The sequence below is a fragment of the Myotis myotis genome, unplaced genomic scaffold (genome assembly GCF_014108235.1).
Source record: "Myotis myotis isolate mMyoMyo1 unplaced genomic scaffold, mMyoMyo1.p scaffold_m19_p_4, whole genome shotgun sequence".
Lineage (NCBI taxonomy): Eukaryota > Metazoa > Chordata > Mammalia > Chiroptera > Vespertilionidae > Myotis > Myotis myotis.
In genome coordinates this window covers 129,072,946-129,098,718 of record NW_023416346.1, presented here as the reverse complement: position 1 = coordinate 129,098,718, position 25,773 = coordinate 129,072,946, and the positions used below count along the sequence as shown (strand labels likewise).

Genomic DNA, 25,773 nt, shown 5'->3' with positions numbered 1-25,773 from the left:
AGAGTTTTAGGAAATTTTCGTGTCATTTCATTGCTTTAGCATTAAATCTATTGGAAGAAAAGTCTAGGACTTCCGTTTGGGGATCTCTGAAAACATAAGATAAGCAGCCACCAATGTCTTCTCCAGGATTTGCCTCTAAGAGGATTCCACTCCATGAAGACAATTTGAACTTCAGTGCTCCAAGTGAAGGCAATAAAATATTCATGTATTAATTTATATAAAATATTGACCCTAACCAGTGATTCACTAGATGAGAATAGTTTAAAAGACAGTGGCCTCATTGTATGTCTTGGGGTGTGATGGGTTTGAGGTTGGAAATCTGGTGGATGGGTTGCCCGTTGACATGGGCTTGCTCCCATGAATGGATGGATTCCTCATGAGACCTGCCAACCCCAGGATCATCCGCAGCATGCATGGCTACTCTCAGCTAATCCACGAAGCATGAGATGGACATGGAGAGTGAATCGCTTTCTCACCCTTAGCTGGTCCCTCCATGTCAGGGTGTAAACACACCGGCAGGGCACTGTGGGCAGGCCTGCCCTGCAGCTGGAGGCACAGAACTCGTTCTGTGGATAAATGGAAAACTCCGGTTCAATCAGTGGATGTGGCTGACCCAGCTCCTGGAGGAGCTACGCCAGTGAGAAACATCCGTGGAGATTGCAAACTTGCGTTGGCTTCATTCATGGCTCAACTGATAAACCTCAGTCTTTGGAAGCAAAGCACAGAACCATCTCAGGCGTTATGAATGGTACTGGGAAAGGAATCCACTGCCACAGCAGCTCCGGATTGATGGGGGATTTTCCCATGAATCAAACTCAGTTCTGCAAAGCATCCCTTACGCAGAATCCTAGGGACAAAGGCAGCCTGCCCCGAGGAGAAGCAGACATAGACCCAAACTCCCTACCGGGAGATGAAAGTAGCTCCCTGGCATTAGAACTTGCCCAGGGCTTTGGTGAAATTGCTGCACTCATTTCTAGCTTGTAAAGGGTGTCCCAAAATTCACGCAAGATTTGAATTTTGCGTGAGCATCAACAACAACAACAAAAAGTAAAAGCCTAATTTTACTTGGTTTATTGAATCAGATCTAATATCTGTTGCCCTTTGATTTCAATGCCTTCAATTTGATAAGCATGACCAAGTACCAATGATGGCCCAGGAGCAGGGACAATGAAGACCAATGAAGACCAGGGACAATGAAGACCAATGAAGACCACGGCTTTGCGTCTGTGCCAGCAAAGCTGTGGAGGCCATTGACCCGATGTCCTATTCCATACACAACCCTATACTGTGTACTTTATGAATCAATAAAAAATTTACAATTTTTAACTATAAACCTGTGTTTTCTATCAAAATTACTTCTTGCGTGAATTTTGGGACACCCTTTATTAAGTCCTTCCTAACAGTCCTGGCACATGGAAGAATTGATGAGAGGTAAAGAGAAAACAATGATGACTTTATTCATTTCATTTCTAGTATGCCTCATTAAACATCTCCCAATCGATGTTTTTCCAGTCTGTAAAGGAGCTGTGAAGCACAGGAAGGTGCTGGAAGAAAGAGGTGATATGATAAATTCTCTCCTTCCATCTTAAATTGCCTTTCCACAGACGGTACATTTATACTTTTTTGGAATTTTCCATCATGGGATTCTCTATTCCATATAGGTTTTTCCTGTAATTGGATAAAAAGGCTTTCTGGAATGGAGTGGTGGTGGTGTGTGTGTGTGTGTGTGTGTGTGTGTGTGTGTGTGCATGTGTGTGTGTGTGTTTTACGCTTCATAATTTCCAAGGAATGGAACATGACAGTTGACATCACCACCTACTGCCCGTCAATAAGATTCATTGCTCTACTGGTAAAGCCCAATTTCTTGTCTCTGAAAATTTCCTGAGAACTGTTTTGATCTTTACAAATCCTAGTAAAAGGAAAACAGAAATTATAGTCCATCTTTGAACACCCATGGTTTTGTGAAAGAAGACCTTTTGAATGACAATCACTGAAAGATTAAAGTAAATATTTATTTGATAATTTACATGTGTTGCCTTTAAATTATGAGAAGGCCTAATATTCCTCCATATCATGAAGATAGTTATTATTCAATAGGAGAAACATCTAACTCAACAAAAAAATTACTTTCCAGTTCTGAAATTTTATCCTTTAAGCCAACTATGGGTCTTAACCTCTGGTCCTGATTGGCTGGTCACTGGTTTTGCTATGTTGGAGGGGGTGAGGGGCAATTTCAGTAAAAACTCTGTGAAGGCCGCTAACAGATTAAATACAATGAAATGTAAAATGCAGTTCAATTTGTTTTATTTTGATTTTGTTTCCAGTATACAGTAGGGAAAATGCTCTACTCAGCCCTGTATACTGTAGAGGTATATATGTTTTTATTTAATTTTTAATGATGAATATTTCCCAGAACATTAAAACAGTTGAAAAATGGAAAGGTAGGTACAAGTTACAATATTATATTAAGTTTAAAAGCTTTATATATGCCCAAACAAAATCTTATCATTATTTTAATTTGGGTTAACTTAATTAAAAATTATTTAAGATTGGTACTTGGTCCAGAGAAATTTTCACATAGAGCAACTCTCTCAGTTGAAAATAAAATAAACAAAGAAGTATATTCATAAAACATTATTGATGACTTGTTTTCATTTAAGACAGGGTACCTTTTGCTTCAGGCTCCAGTATTAGCTTGGCCTGGCAGTAGTCTTTTAAATTTTTTTTGATATTTTGTTCATCAGAGATATTTGGCATTAACTTTGATTTAAAAATATTATATTTCAATATTGTTTATCTTTTTATTTTTGTATTGATTTCAGAGAGGAAGGGAAAGGGAGAGAAACATCAATGATGAGAGAGAATCATTGATCAGCTGCCTCCTGCACGTCCCCTACTGGGGATTGAGCCCGCAACACAGGCATGTGCCCTTGACCGAGAATAGAACTCAGGACCCTTCGGTCTGCAGGCCGATGCTCTAGTCACTGAGCCACACTGGCCAGGGCTCAATATTGTTTATCTGGTGAGTGAGTTTTTTAGCATACCCTTCAATTTTGCACCTTGGTGAGTGCCTGCCTCCCTTTGCTCAACCTGGTCCCAGCCCAGATATGACACCTTGTTCTGTTGCAAATGCCTGCATTCCACGTACCCTGTCCTCTGATAACCTTCCGTTATCATTCCCCATTTCCTTACATCCCTAAATCCAAGGAGGGGCTTTTAGTTTAAGTATCTTTGAAGAAAAGAGCATATCATTCTAATGAATATACCAGACAAGCAATTTTAAAGCCTAAAGTCTTCATTGTTAGTAATAGAAATGTCTTTTCTCCCTTTGGCATTCTGTTCCAGTCAACGCCAAAAATGTAAGCAGACAAGCAGGAGAAAAATAATGAATCCTCCTTTCACTCCGCCAATTCTATTGTTGCATCAAGAAGAGAAAAACTCCCACCAAAACAAAACAGGAACTTCCCAAGCACCACCGAGTGCTTGATCTTTCAAGACAGAAGTTGTAATAAATCTGTTCTTTTTCTTGGTTCTACACTCTTTTGAAAAGTTACTTTTCCACTCCAAATCTTGTGCAGTTCTCACGTGGGGCACAGGAATCTGAAGCCTTTTTTTAGGTATATGTGAACTGGTGGCAAAGAACAGAAGCTTCAAGAAGAAAAACAGCAACAAAGGGACCTGAATCAAACCCGGGACCCTTCAGTGCGCAGGCCAACGCTCTATTCATTGAGCCAAAACAACTAGGGTGGTGGGCTGCCTTTAGACGCTGCACACAACAACCTGGATGGAGTCTCTCTTATGCCATATTGCCTTCATAGGTTGCTATCTGCTGGGTAGCAAGGTAAAATCTAGTGATGCCCACGTCTTTGGTAAGTAGTTGTACATGAAGAAAATGGTGAAACTTGAAGTGACATGATAGTAATCAGTAGCATTTATTTAAAAACATATACTGCCCTAGCCGGTTTGGCTCAGTGGATAGAGCATCAGCCTGTGGACTGAAAGGTCCTGGGTTCGATTCCAGTCAAGGGCACATGCCTGGGTTGTGGGCTCGATCCCCTGTAGGGGACATGCAGGAGGCAGTCGATCAATGACTCTCTCATCATTGATGTTTCTATCTCTCTCTCCCTCTCCCTCTCTGAAATCAATAAAGAAATATATTTAAACAAAAAAACTAAAAAACTAAAAACATATACTATTCTAATAGCACAACTCTATAAAGTTTTTAAAAGTTTTTATCTGTAGTTTACAGATGGGGAAACTGAGAAAGAGAGAGAGATGAATTTATTCATCTAAGACCACACAGCTAATAGCAGTGGAACAAAAACTTGAACTCAGGCCCTCTGGCTCTGCATCCAAAGCTTGTCAGAAGCATGTTATTCCATTCAGGGCTGTGCTATTGATGGATAATTGACATACCAAGGTAGCCAGCACCATCTGGCAGCTGGGTCACTACCATTCGTTACCACTGCGGTCCTGCATTATCGTGGATTTATGGTGTGGAGTATTGGTTCCCTTCCTTTGTCAACCCAAAGACCCCTTTCAATGTCAAAATTCACCCCCTGTGACAGAAACTATGTCGTGTCTATTGCGGTGGATCTAAGCCAGAGATTCGCACCCCTGGCTGCTCAATAGAACTACCTGGGGAGTTTTTAAAAATCCCCATGTCCACACTTCTCTCCAGAACAAACGAGTCAGAATCTCTAGGGGTGGTGCCCGAGCGGACTTGTTCTTCAAGCTCCCGGGTGGTTCCGATTGGACAGGCAAGTCTGGGCCCCGCTGGCCCAGCACATCTCGTTTTGTACTCCGTGCCATCTTTAATCACACGCCTCCTATTATTTTGACCCTTGGCCTCCTTCTAAGAGGTGTCCCAAAATTCACGCAAGAAGTAATTTTGATAGAAAACACAGGTTTATAATTAAAAATTGTAAATTTGTTATTGATTCATAAAGTATATAGTCTAGGGTTATGTAAGGAACAGCACCTTGGGTCAATGGCCTCCATGGCTTTGCTGGCACAGACGCAAAGCTGTGGTCTTCATTGGTCTTCATTGTCCCTGCTCCTGGGCCATAATTGGTACTTGGTGATGCTTATCAAATTGAAGGGATTGACATCAAAGGGCAACAGATATTAGAATCTGATTCAATAAACCAAGTAAAATTAGGCTTTTATTTTGTTGTTGTTAATGCTCACGCAAAATTCAAATCTTGCGTGAATTTTGGGACACCCTTTACAAGTCTGTGAGCTCCTGAAGTCCAGAACACGTCTTGATGTTTGCAGCTTTCGCTGCTCAAAGTGTGGATCACAGCATCATCTGGGAGCTTGCGAGAAACCAGATTCTCAGACTCCCTCCCCCACACCTACCGGTTCAGAAAGAGCATTTTAACAAGATCCCTGCTGACCTGGATGCGCAGGAAAGTCTGAGAAGCATGTAAGGCAGGAACAGACTACCTGCAGCTTGAGGGATAGGACTCGCAAGCCTCAAAAGGCCATTAAATAGAAATGTCTATTTATTAATTTATGTATTTTCCCTTTATGCCATCATTATCGACTTTCTGGGCTGTGTCTTGGTCTGTACGTGGAAGAGAAAAACACTCTTCTCCTCCTTAAGAAGGCTTCTCCATGTTTCCTGTTGGATAATGCCAGCCTCTGCCAAGCACAGAGCTCCGCGAGCTCCCCTTTGCCCTGGAGCCTGACACTCACCTAAGATCTTGCTCTAGACCAGTGGTTCTCAACCTTCCTAAGGCCGCGACCCTTTCATACAGTTCCTCATGTTGTGGTGACCCCCAATTTCATGGTTACAAATTGAACATCAAGAAAGCATAGTGATTCATCACAAAAACAATATGTAATTATAGATGTGTTTTCCGATGGTCTCAGGCGACCCCTGTGAAAGGGTCATTCGACCCCCAAAGGGGTTGCGACCCACAGGTTGAGAACCGCTGCTCTAGGGTCAGCCTGCCCCGACCTTACAATCCCCATTTTCACAGGGATAGCGAAAAGAAGACGCTAGAGTAAAGAATAAAAGGTTCATTTCCTGGCATTTCTATGCAAAGAACATACTCGAAAAACACATAAAAATAACTATTTATCAACCATCCTTCAAAGTCTAATGCCATATAACAACAGAAAATTGGCGAGTCAAAACCAGGGGTTGTTTTAGGTGTGTTTTCTAGCTGCCCCCGCAGAGTAGCCACGAAATGTTACAAATGCAGCTTAATGAGCGATTCGCAAGTAGACGTGCCCTCTGATACGTTCTCCTGCGCGGAGAAGGGAAGCAAGCGAGTTCATTAAAATTCTGGTGATGCGAGCTACACTGTGAAGAAAAGCCATGTGATCTTTCAAATGAGAACTTCTACCTGGATGACAGTTCCGATTCTAGGAAATTTTTAAGTGAACCTAATTCTCTGATGTGAAAAGCAAGACCATGAAATGCCAGCCAATTTGTGTAATTGGAGGGCGCTTTCATTCGCTCGCACCTCTTGGGCCTTGAATTGGGCAGAATGTCCTCCTTCCGCCACAGGCCTGATAATGATCAGCACAGAGAAGGCTTTTCCAAAGTGCACTTGAAAGGATGGGCCAATTAAAACTGCTCCCGGCTCTGCAGGAGACAGGCAGCTGGGTTTAGCAGGGCTATTAGGGTAACGACCCAGGAACCAAGGAGGTCTGAGCAGCGCAGAATTCCTTTTCACCAAATTTCTCTCAAGAATATAAGATTTTTGTATATGAAGTAGTTTTAAAGGAAAATTAACACATCACATTTGGCGTCAGCATAAAGGGACACTTTCACATGTGTTGATGTTTCTAAGATATCATTGAATAGGATAGACCAGTGGTCGGCAATCTCATTAGCCAACAGAGCCAAATAGCAACAGTACAATGACTGAAATGTCTTTTGAGAGCCAAATTTTTTAAACTTAAACTATATAGGTAGGTACACTGTTATTAACTTAATTAGGGTACTCCTAAGGCTTAGGAAGAGCCACACTCAAGGGGCCAAAGAGCCGCATGTGGCTCGCGAGCCACAGTTTGCCGACCACAGGGACATACCATTATTTTATATACATTTAAGAAAGAAAAAATGCTATGAATGAAATTAGGACATGCCATTGATTACAGGGTGAATCTCAACGTCAGAGATGATAAAACATTGGGGAAAGTGTGTTATAGAATTGTTGAAGTTTCGTAGACTAAAAGCACAGCATAAATGATACTTTCATGAGAGATTAACAACAACTTTTCCTTTTTTGTTATTCCTCCTCTGAGGATATTTTTCCATTGATTTTTTAGAGCGAGTGGAAAGGAGGGAAAGCCACAGAGAAACATCGATGTGAGAGAAACACACCGGCGGCTTGCCTCCTGCTCGCCTGACCAGGGCCCAGGCTGGGGAAGAGCCTGCACCCGAGGTACGTGCCCTTGACCAGAATCAAACCCGGGACCCTTTGGTCCGCAGGTTGACGCTCTAGCCACTGAGCCAAACTGGCTAGGACAGTGGTCGGCAAACTGCGGCTCGCGAGCCACATGCGGCTCTTTGGCCCCTTGAGTGTGGCTCTTCCACAAAATACCACGTGCGGGTGCACACGTCCAGTGTGATTGAAACTTCGTGGTCCATGCGCAGAAGTCGGTATTTTGTGGAAGAGCCACACTCAAGGGGCCAAAGAGCCGCATGTGGCTCGCGAGCCGCAGTTTGCCGACCACTGGGCTAGGGCAACAACTTTTTCTGTCACAAATGTAAGGCTGGGGGTCATGGTGGCAACATCGCTCCTGGTAATGGATGCACTATTACCCCTTAACTGGATTTGACAAGTGCTCAATACCCCCATATCCTCTGCCCCTGTAGCAAATGGTTTCAATGAATCAGAAAATCTGACTAATGTAAAATTCCAGTGCTCCTGGTTTGGGGCAAAAATGGTGGCACAGCAGCCCACAGCACGGCTTGCATTTGACTCATTGCAACTACGGTGCATGTGGAGCCCAGCGTGTATTTTTATCCAAAGGATGCCAGCGAGAGAGGGCGGGGGAGTCAAGACGGTGCCTACCGCTAATTTCAAATGGCACCCGGGCCTGGGCTGGGGCCTGTCTGGCGGTTTGGTGATGCGTCACTCGTGCTGGTAAATTACACATGTCAGACGCAGGCAGGCTCAGCCGTACGGGCCCCTAAGAACAGTTATCAGAATTCTGCAAGGAGAATCACTCATGTGCCTCCTAGTCAGCCCCTAGAGCTTCTTGCCAGGGACTTGGTGCTTTTTTTTTTTTTTTGCTGTTAAACACAGTCCAAAGGATGTCAAGGGACTACAAAAAGCCAAACATGAAAATGAAAAAAATCCTGTCAAGCAGTCCCTAATGCAATAAGTGGATCGGTGGGGCCGAAGCAGTGTCTAGTGAGGTGGACTGATCAGCTGCGCCAGTTGTCAAAATGCCACTTCAAATCACCCTGCGTGGTTATGTAAACTTTTCTTTTTTAAAAAAAATATATTTTCTTGATTTTTTTACAGAGAGGAAGGGAGAGGGATAGAGAGTCAGAAACATCGATGAGAGAGAAACATCGATCAGCTGCCTCCTGCACACCCCCTACTGGGGATGGGCCCGCAACCAAGGTACATGCCCCTTACCGGATTCGAACCTGGGACCCTTGAGTCCGCAGGCCGACGCTCTCTCCACTGAGCCAAACCGGTCAGGGCTATGTAAACTTTTCCAACTCTTCCGAAATGGAAAGAGAAATCGCCAAGCGGCTGGAGGAACTGGCATACTCACGAGGACTGGGAGGCCTTTCTTCTGAGCAAATAGTCCACCACGTCCGGGTCGGTCTGCAGCAGGCTGACCAGCACCTCGTTCTGCAGATCCGGGGGAACCTGGAGGGGCCGAATGTTGAGGCATCAATAAAACCATTCCAGAAAGAGGCCAGCCATGCCACTGGCAGCTCCATTAGAGCAGAAAACACAGCCTTCAGAGTGTGAGAGAACAGAATGACTGGTTGGTTAAAACCAAGTCGACGCCAACCCTGACAGCTAGTTGAATTCTTAGGGCAAACTGGATGATTACCAAATAGTCATATTGAGTCCAAATTGTCACTTCACTGATGACTGGAGAGACAGTCTGATCCCTTGGCTACCTCTGTTGTTCAGACTAGATTTTTCTTGGCTTTGAATCAGAAAAAGACTGTAGTTCAGAGACATGGTGTTCGTAATTTATTGTCCAAGTGAGGACGCTTTCTAGGGTTCATATTTATATTTATGCCCAGACAATAGGCATAAATGACAACTGTCTTGGGCAGTTCTGGAACATGTCATCAGTTTATTAAGAGGACAGGTCCTTGAGCCAGACTGCTTGTGTTTGAGTCCTAGTTCCACTTGCTAACTGTGGGACCTTCGGCCAGATACATAACCTTCCTACATGTCTGTTTCCTCACCTGTAAAATGGAGATACTAATAGTATGCACCACAAACAGTTGCTGTGGAGATTAAATGACTTATTATATGTTGAGGACTTCGAACAGTACCTGGCAGATAGCAAACACTGAAAAAATGCAGACTACTACATCTGCACATGCCATTTTATTATTCAGTGCCTGTCTTCACGCCTTTCTTGCATCCTCGCCCATTAACAGTTACATTTCTTGCTTCATTATCTGATAAGGCCTTCACTAGATTTCTTTAGATCAGTGATGGCGAACCTTTTGAGCTCGGCGTGTCAGCATTTTGAAAAACCCTAATTTAACTCTGGTGCTGTGTCACATATAGAAATTTTTTGATATTTGCAACCATAGTAAAACAAAGACTTATATTTTCGATATTTATTTTATATATTTAAATGCCATTTAACAAATGAAAATCAACCAAAAAATGAGTTCGTGTGTCACCTCTGATACGCGTGTCATAGGTTCGCCATCACTGCTATAGATGGATGTCCCATGTTTTTCCAAGCCTAACCTACAGTGCATTAGAAAATGGCCTTATGATCCCAAATCACTCACATGGAAATGTTCTACAAGAAAATACTGGCCCAGCTGGCATGGCTCAGTGGTTAAGCATCAACCTATGAACCAGGAGGTCGGTTCGATTCCCGGTCAGGGCACATGCCAGGGTTGCGGGCTCGATCCCCAGTGTGGGGCGTGCAGGAGACAGCTGCTCAATGATTCTCTCTCATTAATGACGTTCCTATCTCTCTCTCCCTCTCCCTTCCTCTCTGAAATCAATAAAAATATTTTTTAAAAAGAAAAGACTGAACTCGGCTCTAATGGGTTTCTATGCTGTAGATGCTGGTAGCTCAACCAAAGGAAATTCAAACTATTGAGAGAAAAATGTTCAGACTGATTCTCTCAGATGTGGGCTTGGAGATAAGACTCTTAAGAACTGTGGGGGCAAGTCTTCAGAGAATAAGTGGTTGGTGGGAGAATTTGCCTCCTGCCTCTTGCAGAACTCAATTCTTCTTGAGTTTTGAGAAGCTGGAAATAATTTTATTAATGAAAACAGGGATGAGAAAGCAACAAAACAGTTTCTTTCTTTCATAAATCTGTTCCTCCTACTTTATCCTGAATCATTATTAATGCCATTGCCAAACCCTCGTCTCACAAATGCAACATCTGGGTCGCATTCAAGCTTCTCTGTGTCCTTTCCCCTCCCTGCTCAGAGTCAGGAGATCTCATCTCCATGATGCCCGTTCCTTCCTTCCTCTGTCTTCCATTCCAACTGCAATGATTCAAGTTCAAGCCCGCATTGTCTCTCTGGAGTGGTCATCTGTTTCCAGCCCCCATTTCCCTCTTCTTCCAACAGTTCTACCCTAAGTTCCCTCTGGAGAAACAACTGTTCCCCAACTCTACGCTCAAGGGCTCAAGGGTGAAGTGTAACCTAGACAATGTTCTCCCTCTGTCCTTTCCCCACCTCCTTCCTTTAATTCAATACATAAATATTCAGTGAATGTTCACTGACTGCCCAGCACTGGAACCTGGGATTCAGATACAAATCAAACAGACAAGAATCTTCGTCTCTTAGAAGCTGACAATGAATATGAGAAGCCTGACATTAAACAAACAAAGCATAGCACGGACCCCATGGAGAAAAGCAAAGCTAAGAAAGGCAGATGGCGAATTCTAGGGAGAGGAGTGCCATTTAAATAGTATAGTCAGGCCACAGAGAACCTGACTTTTAGCAGAGAACCGAAGTTGATGAAGCAATGGCAGAAAATCATTCCAAGCAGAAGGGAGAAAAAATCAGCAAGATCTGGAATCAGGAGCAGCAAGGAGGCTAGCGAGGTGGGAACAGAGTGAGAGGAAGGAGGCCAGCGATAGGAAGTGGCGCGGGTAGCCAGGCCAGATGTGGAGTTTACGGGTCTCATAAGGATTTCTGTTCTCAGTCTAAGTGGGTGGAGCCACTGGAGGTTGCGGGCAGAGGACTAACATGAATTGTCATCATTCTGGCTGCTGAGTTGATGATAGATTGCGGGAAAGCCAGAGAGAAGCAGGAAGTGCAGATAGGGACTGCTGATACATCTAGAAAGATGCTGGGGTGTTGCACCAGAATGGTGAGCTGATGAGAACGATTTGGATCTTGGAGATAAGTACAGACAGAGATGATGGCATTAGCTAATTTGTGGGTGGAGAGAGAAAAAGAGAGAAGGAGTAGGAGAAGGAAAAGAAGAAAGAATGACGTCAACATTTTGGGCCTAGGCACCCGGAAGGATGGAGTTGCCATTGACTGGTCTAGAGAATTATAGGAGGAAGAGGCCAGGTCAAGATTAGGAGTGATAAGGGTGAGAGGCCTGTGAGGCATCTGAATGAAGGAAAGATCTAGTAGGCAATTGGGAATAAAGACCTGGAGTCCCGGGGGGAGGGTTGGGCTGGACATAGAAATTTGGGAGACACACACAGATGGCATTTAAAGTTCTGTGACCACATGCAATGGCCTGGGAATAAGACTGAAAGAAGGAAAGGGACAGGACTTTTAGGTCAAGGCTGAGAGATCCTATTCTCTTACTTCATTGAATAAATTAAACAAATAAAAGGACTGAATTTTTGCTGTAAATTTTTCAAATAACATGACCAACAGATAAGCATGCTCATATCAATTTTTCCAAAAGGTAATACCTAAAATGAGAAGAAAGGGAAAATGAGGAGAGTACTCAGTTTAAAAAAAAAATGAATAGCAAAGCAAAAAATCATAGAGGCCCAAAATTACATGAGCAAATTATTAAATATATGTGTATTTTCATCCAGTTAGTTTAATTTTAAAATTTCTATGCTTAGACCAGGCAGTAAATTTTTTTGCTCCAAGCACCGATCCATTCCTACCAAAAAATAAGCAACTAGCATGCATGTCCTTCTGAATAGTGGTATCACAATATTTATTCTTTCAGAGTATATGGTGGGTCTAATAGTAAATTAACTTGGATACATAATTAGAATAGCTAACAGGAAGTTTCATTATTTAAAAAATAACTTTTGCCCTGACTGGTTTGGCTCAGTGGATAGAGCGTCGGCCTGCAGACTGAAGGGTCCCAGGTCTGATTCCGGTCAAGGGCATGTACCTTGGTTGCGGGCCCATCCCCAGTAGGAGGTGTGCAGGAGGCAGCTGATCGATGTTTCTCTCTCATCTATGTTTCTAACTATCTCTCTCCCTTCCTCTCTATAAAAAAAAAATCAATAAAATATATTAAAAAAATAAAAAATAACTTTCCATAAATTTTGTTAAACTACCCTGCAATTCAAAATTTTCACTCATTCAACTAGGCCTGATTGCAAACCAATTGTAATTGTTGAGATTTGTTTTATGTATTATATGTGACTTTTACTTGGTAACTAATGCAAATAGGAAGGGTTAGTGCTATAAGTCTATCTATATAGTTTCTTTCTAAAAGACCCAGGATACCATTTTGGCTTGGAGACACTATTTACAAATGAATAAAAAGACATAGTTAAAAAACATGCATCCATGCACCACAAGAAGGGTAGCTAATATTTTCCTATTATTATGTAAGGCTGACCACAGTGTACATAATCCATTATTTTAATTAATTTATTTATAGCTCATCTTGTTACAAAATGATTTAAAGAAGCTTCAAAGATTAATATGGCCCTGGCCAGGTTGCTGAGCTGGTTGGAGGGTTGTCCCGTGCACCAAAAGGTCGCAGGTTCAATTCCATGTCAGGGCACATACCAAGGTTGCGGGTTTGATCCTGGTCGGGGCGCATGCAAGAGGCAACCGATCCATGTTTCTCTCTCACATCAGTGTTTCTCTCTCCCTTTCCATCTCTCTAAAATCAATTTTAAAAAAGGAATGGTTCAGAAAATCGGGGCCAGTGGGAAAATGAGTATAAATAATTTGAAATGATACCTGGAGCTGAGTTAGTATTCCGCCAACAGTATCGACTACTGTTTTCCCAATAATCCCTCTAATTTTTGTATATATTTGCACATTTCACTGCCGCTTATTTAATAACAGTTTCAAGCGAACTGCTGAGTTAAATTGGATGAGCATTCATTTTCTATTAATTTAGACACTTAATCCAGAAACAGAAGTAAAAGGAATAGATTGATAGGAAACAAGAGCTCACAGCAAGGAATAGCCAGGTAGGCTGTTCCCATATGCATTCCTTCTCAGGAGTTAGGATGGTGTGGAAAAGGAATTAGGAATAAGAGTTGATAGCCCCTGAGGTCCAGCTTTGGCTCTGCTGCTTGTAATGAATGTAAAGTTGGGCACATGAGCCATCTTCTGTAGAATTCTGTTCCAGCATCTGAAAAACCAGGCACATCCTATCTATCCTTTACAGAGGTGTTACGGGGATCAAAAGGGCTAAGAAAGCCCTAGCCGGTGTGGCTCAGTGGATAGAGCATCGGCCTGCGGACGGAAGGGTCCCAGGTTCGATTCCGGTCAAGGGTATGTACCTGGGTTGCGGGCACATCCCCAGTAGGGAGTGTGCAGGAGGCAGATGATCGATGTTTCTCATTGATGTTTCTGACTCTCTATCCCTCTCCCTTCCTCTCTGTAAAAAATCAATAAAAAATATATTTTTTTTAAAAAGGGCTAACAGATTTGAAAGTCCCTTACCAACTGTAAAGAGGTTTAGAGTTACAATATTTTATTAGAAATAGACAAAATAATTAATAAATTAAACACTTAAAATAAAATGAAATACAAGCAGATAACCTGGAGATGGCCAATATTTGCTTTGCAATTTCCTCCTTGACTAACTCATTGCTGCCTCTTACCCTGTGTGCTCACAGAGAAGCATCATGTTCTCCTCTTCTGCTTAACACTTCTGGTGGGTAACTAAGTTATAGGATTTTCTCTTGATATGTCTCTGCTCCTAACCTTCCCTGAATTTTTAGAATTATATTTTGTGACTTCTTTTTTAAAAATATATTTTATTGATTTCATAGTTGGGGAGAGAGAGAGAGAGAAAAAGAGAGAGAGAGAGAGAGAGAGAGAGAGAGAGAGAGAGAGAGATCAATGATGAGAGAATCACTGATTGGCTGTCTCCTGCATGCCCTCTACTGGGGATCGAGTCCACAGTCCGGGCATGTGCCCTGACCAGGAATCGAACCATGACTTCCTGGTTCATAGGTTGACACTCAACCACTGAGCCACACCAGCCGGGCCATTTTGTGACCTCTTGGCCCCTCAACTGCAATGGTCTTAAGACCAAACTCTGTGTAGCCTCTCCCTTCTGGTTCCTTCTCTTCCATCAGACCTCAAGTCTTTGGGTTTGGTCACAACATTAGAAGATAAATTTCCAGAAGTCAGGGATTATCTGACTTGTCTATCTGGAACTGATACAGAGGTTGTAGTTTTGTCCTAAGGTTGTAGTTCTGTCAGCTAGCCTCCTCTGTAGCTAGGGCAAGATCACGTGTGTCAATCCTGACCAAGGTACCCCAAGGTGGGTCTTGCAGGAGATTTTGGAAAAGGTTCCCCTTCATATTGCAAAGAGATATAGGAGAGGAAACACCTCCATCACTAGAGGTGATGGTGGCTGCAAGAGAGGCTGGAAATGACTGCAGAATATTGCCGCGGAAGATGGAAGAGCAGAGAGAGTAGAAGTGTGAGTAAGCTGCTAAAGCTTTATCCCCCTGGGCTTCTGATTATGCAAGATAATAAATCCTGATGTTTTCATTCACTTACAGTTGCTTTTTCTCCTCTGTGCAGTTAAATGCTTCCTAAAAAATGCCTCTCTTTCCCCCTTTGCTTCTCTACTCTTTTCTCTCCTGAATTCCCTACCTGTAAACCCATGACCCTTCACCCACTTAATAAATATTATGCTTTCAGGACACAGGCCATGTTGGTGTTTTCCACCCAATGGATTCATAATGAATGTTGTAGAAATGGTTATAAATAATAAAAAGTAACCCAGGATTATTTAGTTTCATGTTGTATATTGCCTTTGCTACTTTTGTCCAGGTCAACGGTTCTCAACCTGTGGGTCGCGACCCCTTTGGCCGTCCAACGACCCTTTCACAGGGGTTGCCTAAGACCATCCTGCATATCAGATATTTACATGACGATTCATAACAGCACCAACATTACAGTTATGCCATTTTCATTCATGCCGTTCCACAACAGTTTGTCTACCTCTTCAATTGCCTGTAATTGTTGTTTGGTGAGCATTTTCACTCCCTTACCAACATTGGTGCTCTCGATGGCTTCTGCATGTTTTAAAATTGTGCCAATCAGATGTGGCCAGCAACAAAAACATTCTCTCCTTTGTTTGTTGCATGAGAGATGCTTTGTGTCAGGTAGGGGTATCAGCATGAAAGCGTTGTCTGGTCAAGAACTGAAGTTTTATACCACAACTGGTACAGTTTTTCCTTGAACAACGACGTCTAGAACCAACTTGTTTGATATTGGAGATGTTAGAGAACTGAGGTTTGCTGTAACTGTTTCACTGATGGTTCACTACATGTTACAGTTGTACCAGACCAAGGTAAGATATTAGTAACAAGGGAAATTCGGTATGGGATATACGAGTAATACCTTCACAATTTTTTGGTAAATCTAAGGCCATTCTAAAATGAAACATCCATTAAAACAACACACAACATACTAGGCAATGGTACTATCTGGGGATAGTAGAAGGGACCACTGAAAGGATGGGGGCGTATGGGAAATGGCTGAGAGGAACCACCACCTCCCTGCCACATGCTGGACAGTCATTGAACTAGAGGACATGAGGGGGAGACAGGTCCGTCTGGGAAAAACTTTAGGAGGGTCGAGGGAGCTCCCCTGTCTCTAACCAGAGCATCTGAGGCCTCTGCATCCTCTCCCGCCTCCCCCTCCTGGATGGTCCAGCTGAGGCTTTGTGATGTCAGCCTCGCCATGGCAACCCCTGACTGTTGGCCAATCAGAGCTGAGGGGTGTGGCTCCTCATTGTCCTGGAGAGTATATATAGGGGCCAGGACCCTCCCTTGGAGTAGGGCCTGTTTCGAAAACAAAGCCAGTTACTAAGAAGAGTGTAGACTAGTTTAGATAACGAATCCGACTCCAGCCACAAGGATGGGCGAAGAACCTTCAAGAAAAAAAGTGAATGTGAAGTGCGTTTCCCCACTCGATGACCAGGAAAAGGAGAAGGTCAGACTGCCCTACTCATATGCCTCCCCTTCCCCAATAATTCCTCACCCAAGACACTGGCCTTGTGCTTTTTGGGCACAGACGCTTCCTCATTCAATCCACTGTCAGTCTGTTACAAGCCCTTTTCCCACCCATTTCCCGAGTTCTTCCCCAAAGCCAATGTCTGTCTGTGTTTAACTTGTTTCCCAACTAGATAAGGAAGATAGTGAAGATGCTCATCTCAGTCCTTAAGCTGAATAAAGAGAAGAAGGAGAGAGGCAGACAGAAGTACAGAATTGTAGTTCGCTACAGGAAGGGACGAAAACATCCAGTGAGCAAGCCACCAGACGAAGAAGAAGTGCCGGAATGTTCTACCACGAGTGATGCCCAGACGCCACCAGAAGAAGACCCTTAAGCATGTGTAGCCTCTCTATGAAAAATGCTTAAGAAATGGACATTATGAGACCAAAACATGAATGGTCTCCTTGAATAAATACCACGTGTGTATAAAACAAATGTGTTTGTATTTCTGTGTTTTCTCCGATGATGGGGAGGGAGCAGAGGAGGGGGCAGGTATGTGAGAAGGGAGGTACGGTGAATTCTACTAGTTTGGGCACCAGACCAGCCATTTCATAGCTGGCCAGACATGGAGAAGAAGGACAAGGTGAAGACTGAAGATGAATTTTTTCCTTAACACTTTATCATACTGGCAAGGAAGAAAAGAAGTTATTGTTTCTGCTTGTGTTTGGCATCGGGGGGATGGTGGTGGTAGGGGTGATGGGGAACGGTGTTGTGTGAGGGTTGGCAGTGTGTAATAATGATTTCCATTTTAGATGTTAGACTATTGACAGCTTCAAGCCTCATTCCTTTCTCTTTCCTGTCCAGCCAACATTTGCAGAAGGTGATAGAAAAGGAGTTTCTGATCATAAAATAGATACAAATATGTCTAAACTTAACCATTAGAACAATTGTATTGCCTCAATTTCCCATAGTCAGAGCACCTATTGACCTAAAATATTTCTAGTGCATAATGGCAATCTGAACTAATGAATAGTAAAATAAATCTTCTGCCCTTAGCATCGGCTTGACAAAATGTTACCCTGGGGACCTTCCTCTCTACTTATCAAAGAACACCTCTCATGCTTGTTAAAAAAAGGACCCAATGTAAATGAAAACCGCACCTTCTCACATAGACACCCATTATATAAGACCTAGTTAGAGAAGCTATAATTGTTCCTGCTGTTTCTGAATTTAACAGCCAAATTAAACTTGCTCTTACCTGAGAAGTATGATTGGTGCCTCAGTGTGAATTTTCAGGCCATTTACGTCATGGTCACACCCATTAGGGATCCATATCTGATAGTATTAAAATTACTGATTCTACACAAACAAACTGGTAAATCATTAGCAGTCATAGCAAAGTACTGGACTGACATGTTCTACTCAGTACCTATTTCAACAGACTGTAGCTACAGTTAACCTTCACCTTTAGAGATGTAATACACTTTTCCCTGGGTACTCAGTAGGGTACGTCTCCAGTCCTGTTATCTTTCATATCTTTGTAGACAGTATCTTCACCACATCTAGCTCTGCAAATTAGTCAGTTTAGCAAATGAACACAGAGTGTCAGGAGGCCTCCTTCAAGTAGTCCGCCATCATGTTTCCCAACCTGGACATACCTGTGACTCTCAGATTGAATCATATGTCTCAGTTCCACAATCAGATGGGACTGCCACTGTGTTTACCTTGTGAACACTTGTTGCGTCTTAAGCAGTTGTTGGTCCCTTTCTCTATGGAGCTCGGTCGGACAGCCTGTTCAGTATACACGTCCGTGCGGTACTCACTCATGGAGGAAGAGTACTTACTACGAGGTATGCTGATGTCACACACGGAAAGCAGAAGATGCACTGGGAGCTAGCATAACGCTTCTGCCTTCGCTGCCCACCTCCGCCCCCCCCCCCCATCTCTCTCTCTCCCCCCACAGTAACACACACACACACACACACACACACAGAGGCACATGATCCTCATCCTCGGGGTTCTAGAGCGAGACGTCCCTGTCACCCTGTGACGAATCCAAGCGATTAATTCAGTCCCTGCCATGGAGCATTCAATAACCATGAAGGTACTGACTAGGATTGAGGTTCTCCGGAAGAAAAAGAAATAAATATGAGGAGAGTAGTGGAGAAAATCAGTGAAGTGTATCCAGGAAACACACACATACACACCCCACATGCAACCTGGGAAGAGCCAGGTGTTGGAGTGAAGTGTGATAATTCATGTAGTCACTGAAATTTAAGTATGGGTATTTAGTTCTCTGGGATTCAATTAATACATTTAAAATACTAAGTAATGTGCCGCATGATTCAAACAGCCAAGGTCAGTAACGTAAGTGTCCATCAATAGATGAGTGGATAAGGAAGATGCTCTACACACACAGATACACAAGCACCCCCACCCCTTCTATGTGAATATTAAACATAGAAACAGTCACACTCGTTGAAACACAGAGTAGAAAGGTGTTTGCCAGGGGCTGAGGGTGGAGGAAGCAGGAAGAGCTTGATGAAAGCGAACCACCTTTCAACTATAACATCAATAACATCTGAGGATTTAATGTAGAGAACAAACAAACAAAAGTTTAAGATTCTCTAAAACAAAAAGGCCAGAACACTGTACAGCCAGGAGGATGCCCATGAGGCATGACATGATGGTTACAGTTTAATACGGTGTCCTGGATGGGATCCTGGGGCAGAAACAGCACATTAAGTAAAAGTAAGGAAATCTTATAAAGACATGAATACAGTAGAACCTCACTTCTTGAACTTAGTTTCATTCATAAAGCTGTTTGAGAAGTGATTTGTTTACAAACCATAATCAGCCCTAGCCAGTTTGTCGCAGTGCATAGAGCATCAGCATGTGGACTGAAATTTCCTGGGTTCTCTTCTGGTCAAAGGCACATGCCTGGGTTGTGCACTCAATTCCCAGTTGGGGTGTACAGGAGGCAGCCAATCAATTATTCTAATATCACTGATGTTTCTTCCTCTCTCTTTCTCTCTCTCTCCTTCTCTCTCTCTCTCTCTCTCTCTCTCTCTCTCTCTCTCTCTCTCTCTCTCTCTCTCTACCTTCCTCTTTTGAAATAGAAATATAAAAAAAGAAAACCAAGTAATTTTTCCCATTACATATATATGTAAATTGAATGAATCCATTCCAGACATACGAATGATTCTGTTTTAACATTCTTATATACAGTACTTGTAGCCCAGTGCATGAAATTCATGCTTGGGGAAAGGGGGTTCCCCTTCAGCCCAGCCTGCACCCACTCCAATCGGGCAATCCTCGGGGGATGTACGTCCACGGCAACCCAGCACTGACTGCAGGACTGACTTCTGGTCGGTTGAGCCTTCGGTCGTTACTCACCCTAGGTTTTTATATATTAGACTAGAGGCCCGGTGCACAAAAATTTGTGCACTGGGGGGGGGGTAGAGGGGGGTTCCTCAGCCCGGCCTGTGCCCTCTCGCAGTCTGGGACCCCTTGGGAGATAACGCCCTGCTGGCTTAGGCCTGCTCCCAGGTGGCAGAGGGCAGGCCCAATCCCTAGGTGCAGCCCCTGGTCGGGCTCAGAGCAGGGCCGATTGGGGAGTTGGGGCGCCGCCCCCTGTCATGCACAGAGCAGGGCAGATCGGGAGGTTGCGATGCCACCCCTAGTCACACTCAGGGTAGGGCTGATTGGGGGGTTGGGGCACCGCCCCCTGTCACACTCAAAGCAGGGTTGATGGGGAGGTTGCGGCGCCACCCCCTGTCATGCACAGAGCAGGGCCAATCAGGGGGTTGGGGCTCCATACCCTGTCACGCACAGAGCAGGGCCGATCAGGGGGTTGGGGCGCTGCCCCCTGTCATGCACAGAGCAGGGCTGATCAGGGGGTTGAGGAGTTCCCCCGTGTCACTCACAGAGTAGGGCCAATAGGGGAGTTGTGGCACCGCCCCCTGTCACACACGGAGCAGGGCGGATCAGGGGGTTTGGGCGCTGCCCCCTGTCACACTCGGCAGGGCCGATGGGGAGGTTATGGCTCTACCCTGTCACACACAGAGCAGGGCTGATCAGGGGGTTGGCGCGCCACATCCTGTCACACACAGAGCCGCAGGGCGATCAGGGGTTTGGGGAGCTCCCCACTATCAGGCACAGAGCAGGGCTGATCAGGGGGTTGGGGCGCCTTCCCCTGTCATGAACAGAGCAGGGCGGATAGGGAGGTTGTGGTCCCGCCCCCTATCACACACAGAGCCGCAGGGCGATCAGGGGGTTTGGGCGCTGCCCCCTGTCACACTGATCCCAGTGCCAGGAGGCCTCGCGGCTCCACTGATCCCGGTGCTGGGAGGCATATTACCCTTTTACTATATAGGATAGAGGGCTGGTGCATGGGTGGGGGCTGGCTGGTTTGCCCTGAAGGGTGTCCTGGATCAGGGTGGGGGTCCCCACTGGGGTGCCTGGCCAGCGTGGTTGAGGGGATGATGGCTGTTTGCAGCTGGTCACACCCCCTTCAGCGTGGGGGTCCCCACTGAGGAGCCTGGCCAGTCTGGTTGAGGGGCTGAGGGCTGTTTTCAGGCTGGCGGGTGACTGAAGCTCCCAACCTGTCCTTTTTTTCTTTCTTTTTTTTTTTTTTAATTCTGGGCCAGCTTTAGCTCTGAGGCTTGGCTCCAGCTCTTAGGCCTCAGCTGCTGAAAGCAAGTATCTGGTTTGTTTGGGTTCTATAATCGAAACACTGTTTCAACTCCAGCTCTGAGATCCCGGCTGGCTGAAAGCAGGTTTCTGGGGTTTTGTTTAGCTTCTATATTTGTAACATAGTTGCTTAGAGTTGCAGCTCAGAGGCCGGCAGCAGCAGGTGGGGAACGTTGGAGTCCTCCGTCACTGAAGCAAGCAAGCCTCATGTTAGTTTCAAGCTGCCTGGCTGCCGGCCGCCATCTTGGCTGGCAGTTAATTTGCATATCGCCCTGATTAGCCAATGTGAAGCGTAGCGGAGGTATGGCTAATTACCATGTTTCTCTTTTATTAGATAGGATTATGTTGAAAGTACTGTTTAATGAAAGAGAAACACTTGTTTTCTCACATTTATGGAATCACCCCATGCTAGCCTTATAGGAATCATATTCCTCACTCCTTTCAGGGGTATCCTTCAAGAGGACCAGATGCAGCATCTTGGACTTTTCCCGTATCATTTCCTCCCACATGCTCTCACAGGCTAACCACTGTTCATTCATGCCATTCCACAGCAGTTTGTCTGCCTCTTCAATTGCCTGTGGTTGTGTTTGGTGAGCATTTTCACTCCCTGACCAACACTGGCGCTCTCGATGGCTTCTGCATGTTTTAAAATTGTGCCAATCAGATGTGGCCAGCAACGAAAACATTCTCTCCTTTGTTTGTTGCACGAGAGATGCTTTGTGTCAGGCAGAGGTATCAGCATGAAAGGGTTGTCCGGTCAAGAACTGAAGTTTTATTCCACAACTGGTACAGTTTTTCCTGGAACAACTACGTCTAGAACCAACTTGTTTGATATTGGAGATGTTAGAGAACTGAGTTTGACTGTAACTGTTTCACTGATGGTTCACTACACGTTACAGTTGCATTGGGTATGGGGTATATGGGTATCACCTTTGCAATTTTTTGGTAAATCTAAAACCATTCTAAAATAAAACATCCATTAAAACAACACACAACATACTAGGCAATGGGAATATGTGGGGGATGGTAGAAGGGACCACTGAATGGATGGGGGCGTATGGGAAATGGCTGAGAGGAACCACCACCTCCCTGCCACATGCTGGACAGTCATTGAACTAGAGGACATGAGGGGGAGACAGGTCCGTCTGGGAAAAACTTTAGGAGGGTCGAGGGAGCTCCCCTGTCTCTAACCAGAGCATCTGAGGCCTCTGCATCCTCTCCCACCTCCCCCTCTTGGATGGTCCAGGTGAGGCTTTGTGATGTCAGCCTCGCCATGGCAACCCCTGACTGTTGGCCAATCAGAGCTGAGGGGTGTGGCTCCTCATTGTCCTGGAGAGTATATATAGGGGCCAGGACCCTCCCTTGGAGTAGGGCCTGTTGCTACAACAAAACCAAAGTTACTAAGAAAAGAGTGTAGACTAGTTTAGATAACGAATCGGACTCCAGCCACAAGGATGGATGCAGAAGCTTCAAGTAAAAAACTGAATCTGAAGTGCGTTTCCCCACTCGATGACCAGGAAAAGGAGAAGGTCAGACTGCCCTACTCATATGCCTCCCCTTCCCCAATAATTCCTCACCCAAGACTCTGGCCTTGTGCTTTTGGGCACAGACACTTCCTCATTCAATCCACTGTCAGTCTATGACAAGCCCTTTTCCCACCCATTTCCCGAGTTCTTCCCCAAAGCCAATGTCTGTCTGTGTTTAACTTGTTTCCCAACTAGATAAGGAAGATAATGAAGATGGTCAACTTGGTCCTTAAGCTGAATAAAGAGAAGAAGGAGAGAGGCAGACAGAAGTACAGAATTGTAGTTCGCTACAGGAAGGGACGAAAACCTCCAGTGAGCAAGCCACCAGACGAAGAAGAAGTGCCGGAATGTTCTTCCACGAGTGATGCCCAGACGCCACCAGAAGAAGACCCTTAAGCATGTGTAGCCTCTCTACAAAAAATGCTTAAGAAATGGGCATTGAGAGACCAAAACATGAATGGTCTCCTTGAATAAATACCACGTGTGTATAAAGCAAATGTGTTTGTATTTCTGTGTGTTCTCTGATGATGGGGAGGGAGCAGAGGACGGGACAGGTCTGTGAGAAGGGAGGGACGGAGAATTCTGCAATTTGGGCACCAGACCCATTCCATAGTTAGCCAGGCACGGAGAAGAAGGACAAGGTGAAGACTGAAGATGAATTTTTTCCTTAACGCTTCATCATGCTGGCAAGGAAGAAAAGAAGTTGTTTCTGCTTGTGTTTGGCATTTGGGGGGATGGTGGTGGTAAGGGTGATGGGGAAAGGTATTGTGTGAGGGTTGGCAGTGTGTATTAATGAATTTGATTTCCATTTTAGATGTTAGACTATTGACAGCTTTAAGCCTCATTCCTTTCTCTTCCCTACCTAGCCAACATTTGGAGAAGGTGATAGAAAAGGAGTTTCTGATCATAAAATACATAGATACAAACAAGTCTAAACTTAACCATTGGAACGACTGTATTGCCTCCATTTCCCATAGTCAAAGCACCAATTGTCCTAACATATTTTTTAGTGCAGAATGGCAATCTGAACTAAGGAGGTTGCTTAATATTATGTAAGGGTGTGTGGATGAATTTGGAGGGTCAGAATTCATTAAATTTAACAAATTTTTCCCAAGTGCCTGAGACATTCAAGGCAGCATATGGCAATTGAGGCACATTAATGAACAAAAAGAAGCAAATTGCCCAGGACCAAGGAGCTTTGTTGAAGGATGACTCGAGGCAGGAAGAGGCAGAAAAATTAGTAGACTTTGCTCCATGGCAGGAGGTTAAAAAAAGTAGAAACATGTCCTAACCGGTTTGGCTCAGTGGATAGAGCATTGGCTTGCGGACTCAAGGGTCCCAGGTTCGATTCCGGTCAAGGGCATGTACCTTGGTTGCGGGCACATCCCCAGTAGGGAGTGTGCAGGAGGCAGCTGATCGATGTTTCTCTCTCATTGATGTTTCTAACTCTCTATCCCTCTCCCTTCCTCTCTGTAAAAAATCAATAAAATATATTTTTTAAAAAAGTAGAAACACCTCAGGTATAATATGTGGGTTTTTTTTATAGTGTAAAATTTTTATACATATATATTTTTATATATATTTTATTGATTTTCCACAGCGAGGAAGGGAGAGGGATAGAGAGCCAGAAACATCGATGAGAGAGAAGCATTGATAAGCTGCCTCCTGCACACCACCCACCGGGGATGTGGCCGCAACCAAGGTACATGCCCCCGCCCAGAATCGAACCCGGGACCCCTCAGTCCCCAGCCCGACACCCTATCCAGTGAGCCAAACCAGCCAGGGCCTAATTTTTATATTTAGAATTAGGCAGCTGGACTCGGGTTAGATGATCCTAATTTTGTTGGCAACATCCAAAGCATCATCGTCAGGAGCCAGTGGAACATATGCCTTCTTCCCTCCATCAGGCCTGATCAGGGTGCTGACCTTGGCCACATCAATGCCATACAGCTTCTTCACAGCCTGTCTGATCTGGTGCTTGTTGGCCCTAGCACCACAATGTACACAAGTGTATTGTTGCCTTCTGGCTTCTGCATGGCTGACTCGGAGGTCAGGGAATTTGATGGCACAGTGGGCAGGCCTGTTTCTCCTGGGGGCGCTCTCCCGCGGACGTTTAGGCTGCCTTCGGAGCCTCAGTGTCTTTGGCCATTGGAAGGTGGGTGATGTGCAGATCTTTTTGTGTGGCTGTGGACGCCTTTCAGCACCGCTTTCTTTGCCTTCAAAGCCTTCGCTTTGGCTTCGGCTTTGGGAAGGCAGGGGCTTCCTTCTTAGCTTTCAGCGCCATCTTTGTAAAAAGGGAAGCATGTTTCTGCTCCCCTCTGCATGTATGTGCTGCCAACAGTGCACACATTCTGTCACTGTGGGCAGGCTCCAGCAGGAACATGCACCGGCCCGTGCAGCCATGTGCTGGCCTGACCATCAGGCAGGTTGGTGTGATGAACTGTCTAGCGCAGTGGTTCTCAACCTTGGCTGCACATTGGAATCACCTGGGAATCTTTTTCAAATCCTGATTTCTGGGCCTCATCCTCCAGAAATTCTGTTTCTTTGTGATGGGGCGCGGCCACAACATGAGTCACAAAGAAACAGAATTGCCGGAGGATGAGGCCCAGAAATCAGGATTTGAAAAAGATCCCCAGGTGATTCTCATGTGCAGCCAAGGTTGAGAACCACTGGTCTAGAGGGATTGATACCATTAAATGCCTCCTTGACTCCCCACTTTCAAGCTGGCTAAACTATTCCCTTTCTTCCTTGCAAATGGCCTCTGTCTGAGATGCCACAGTGACGTGCCTGTCTTCTATGCGGGAGCGACATGCTATAGAACTCATTCACAGTTGCTACATCACTTGGGCAAAAGATGTTGGCTTCATGAAATGGTGGTGAGATTTGCATAAGCCAGCGATGGACATAAGGAGTGGCCAACCCCAAGCACGGAAACAGGGGTTACTGAAAAAGAGTGGTGGCCTAAACCAGGAAATGGAAGTCCTGCTTCCTTTTCTGGAGAT

At 44.7% G+C, this 25,773-nt stretch overlaps 1 protein-coding gene across 5 annotated transcripts in view; it reads right to left on the bottom strand.

The window, feature by feature from the left end:
* The window catches only part of ARHGAP6 (Rho GTPase activating protein 6), a 502,460-nt gene that overhangs the window by 15,919 nt on the left and 460,768 nt on the right, over positions 1 to 25,773 (bottom strand). For all 5 annotated transcript variants that reach the window (XM_036305304.1, XM_036305305.1, XM_036305307.1 and 2 more), the window contains one exon: positions 8,752 to 8,849. In XM_036305304.1, coding sequence (XP_036161197.1) covers positions 8,752 to 8,849 — 98 coding nt within the window. The remainder of the gene's footprint in view (positions 1 to 8,751; positions 8,850 to 25,773) is intronic.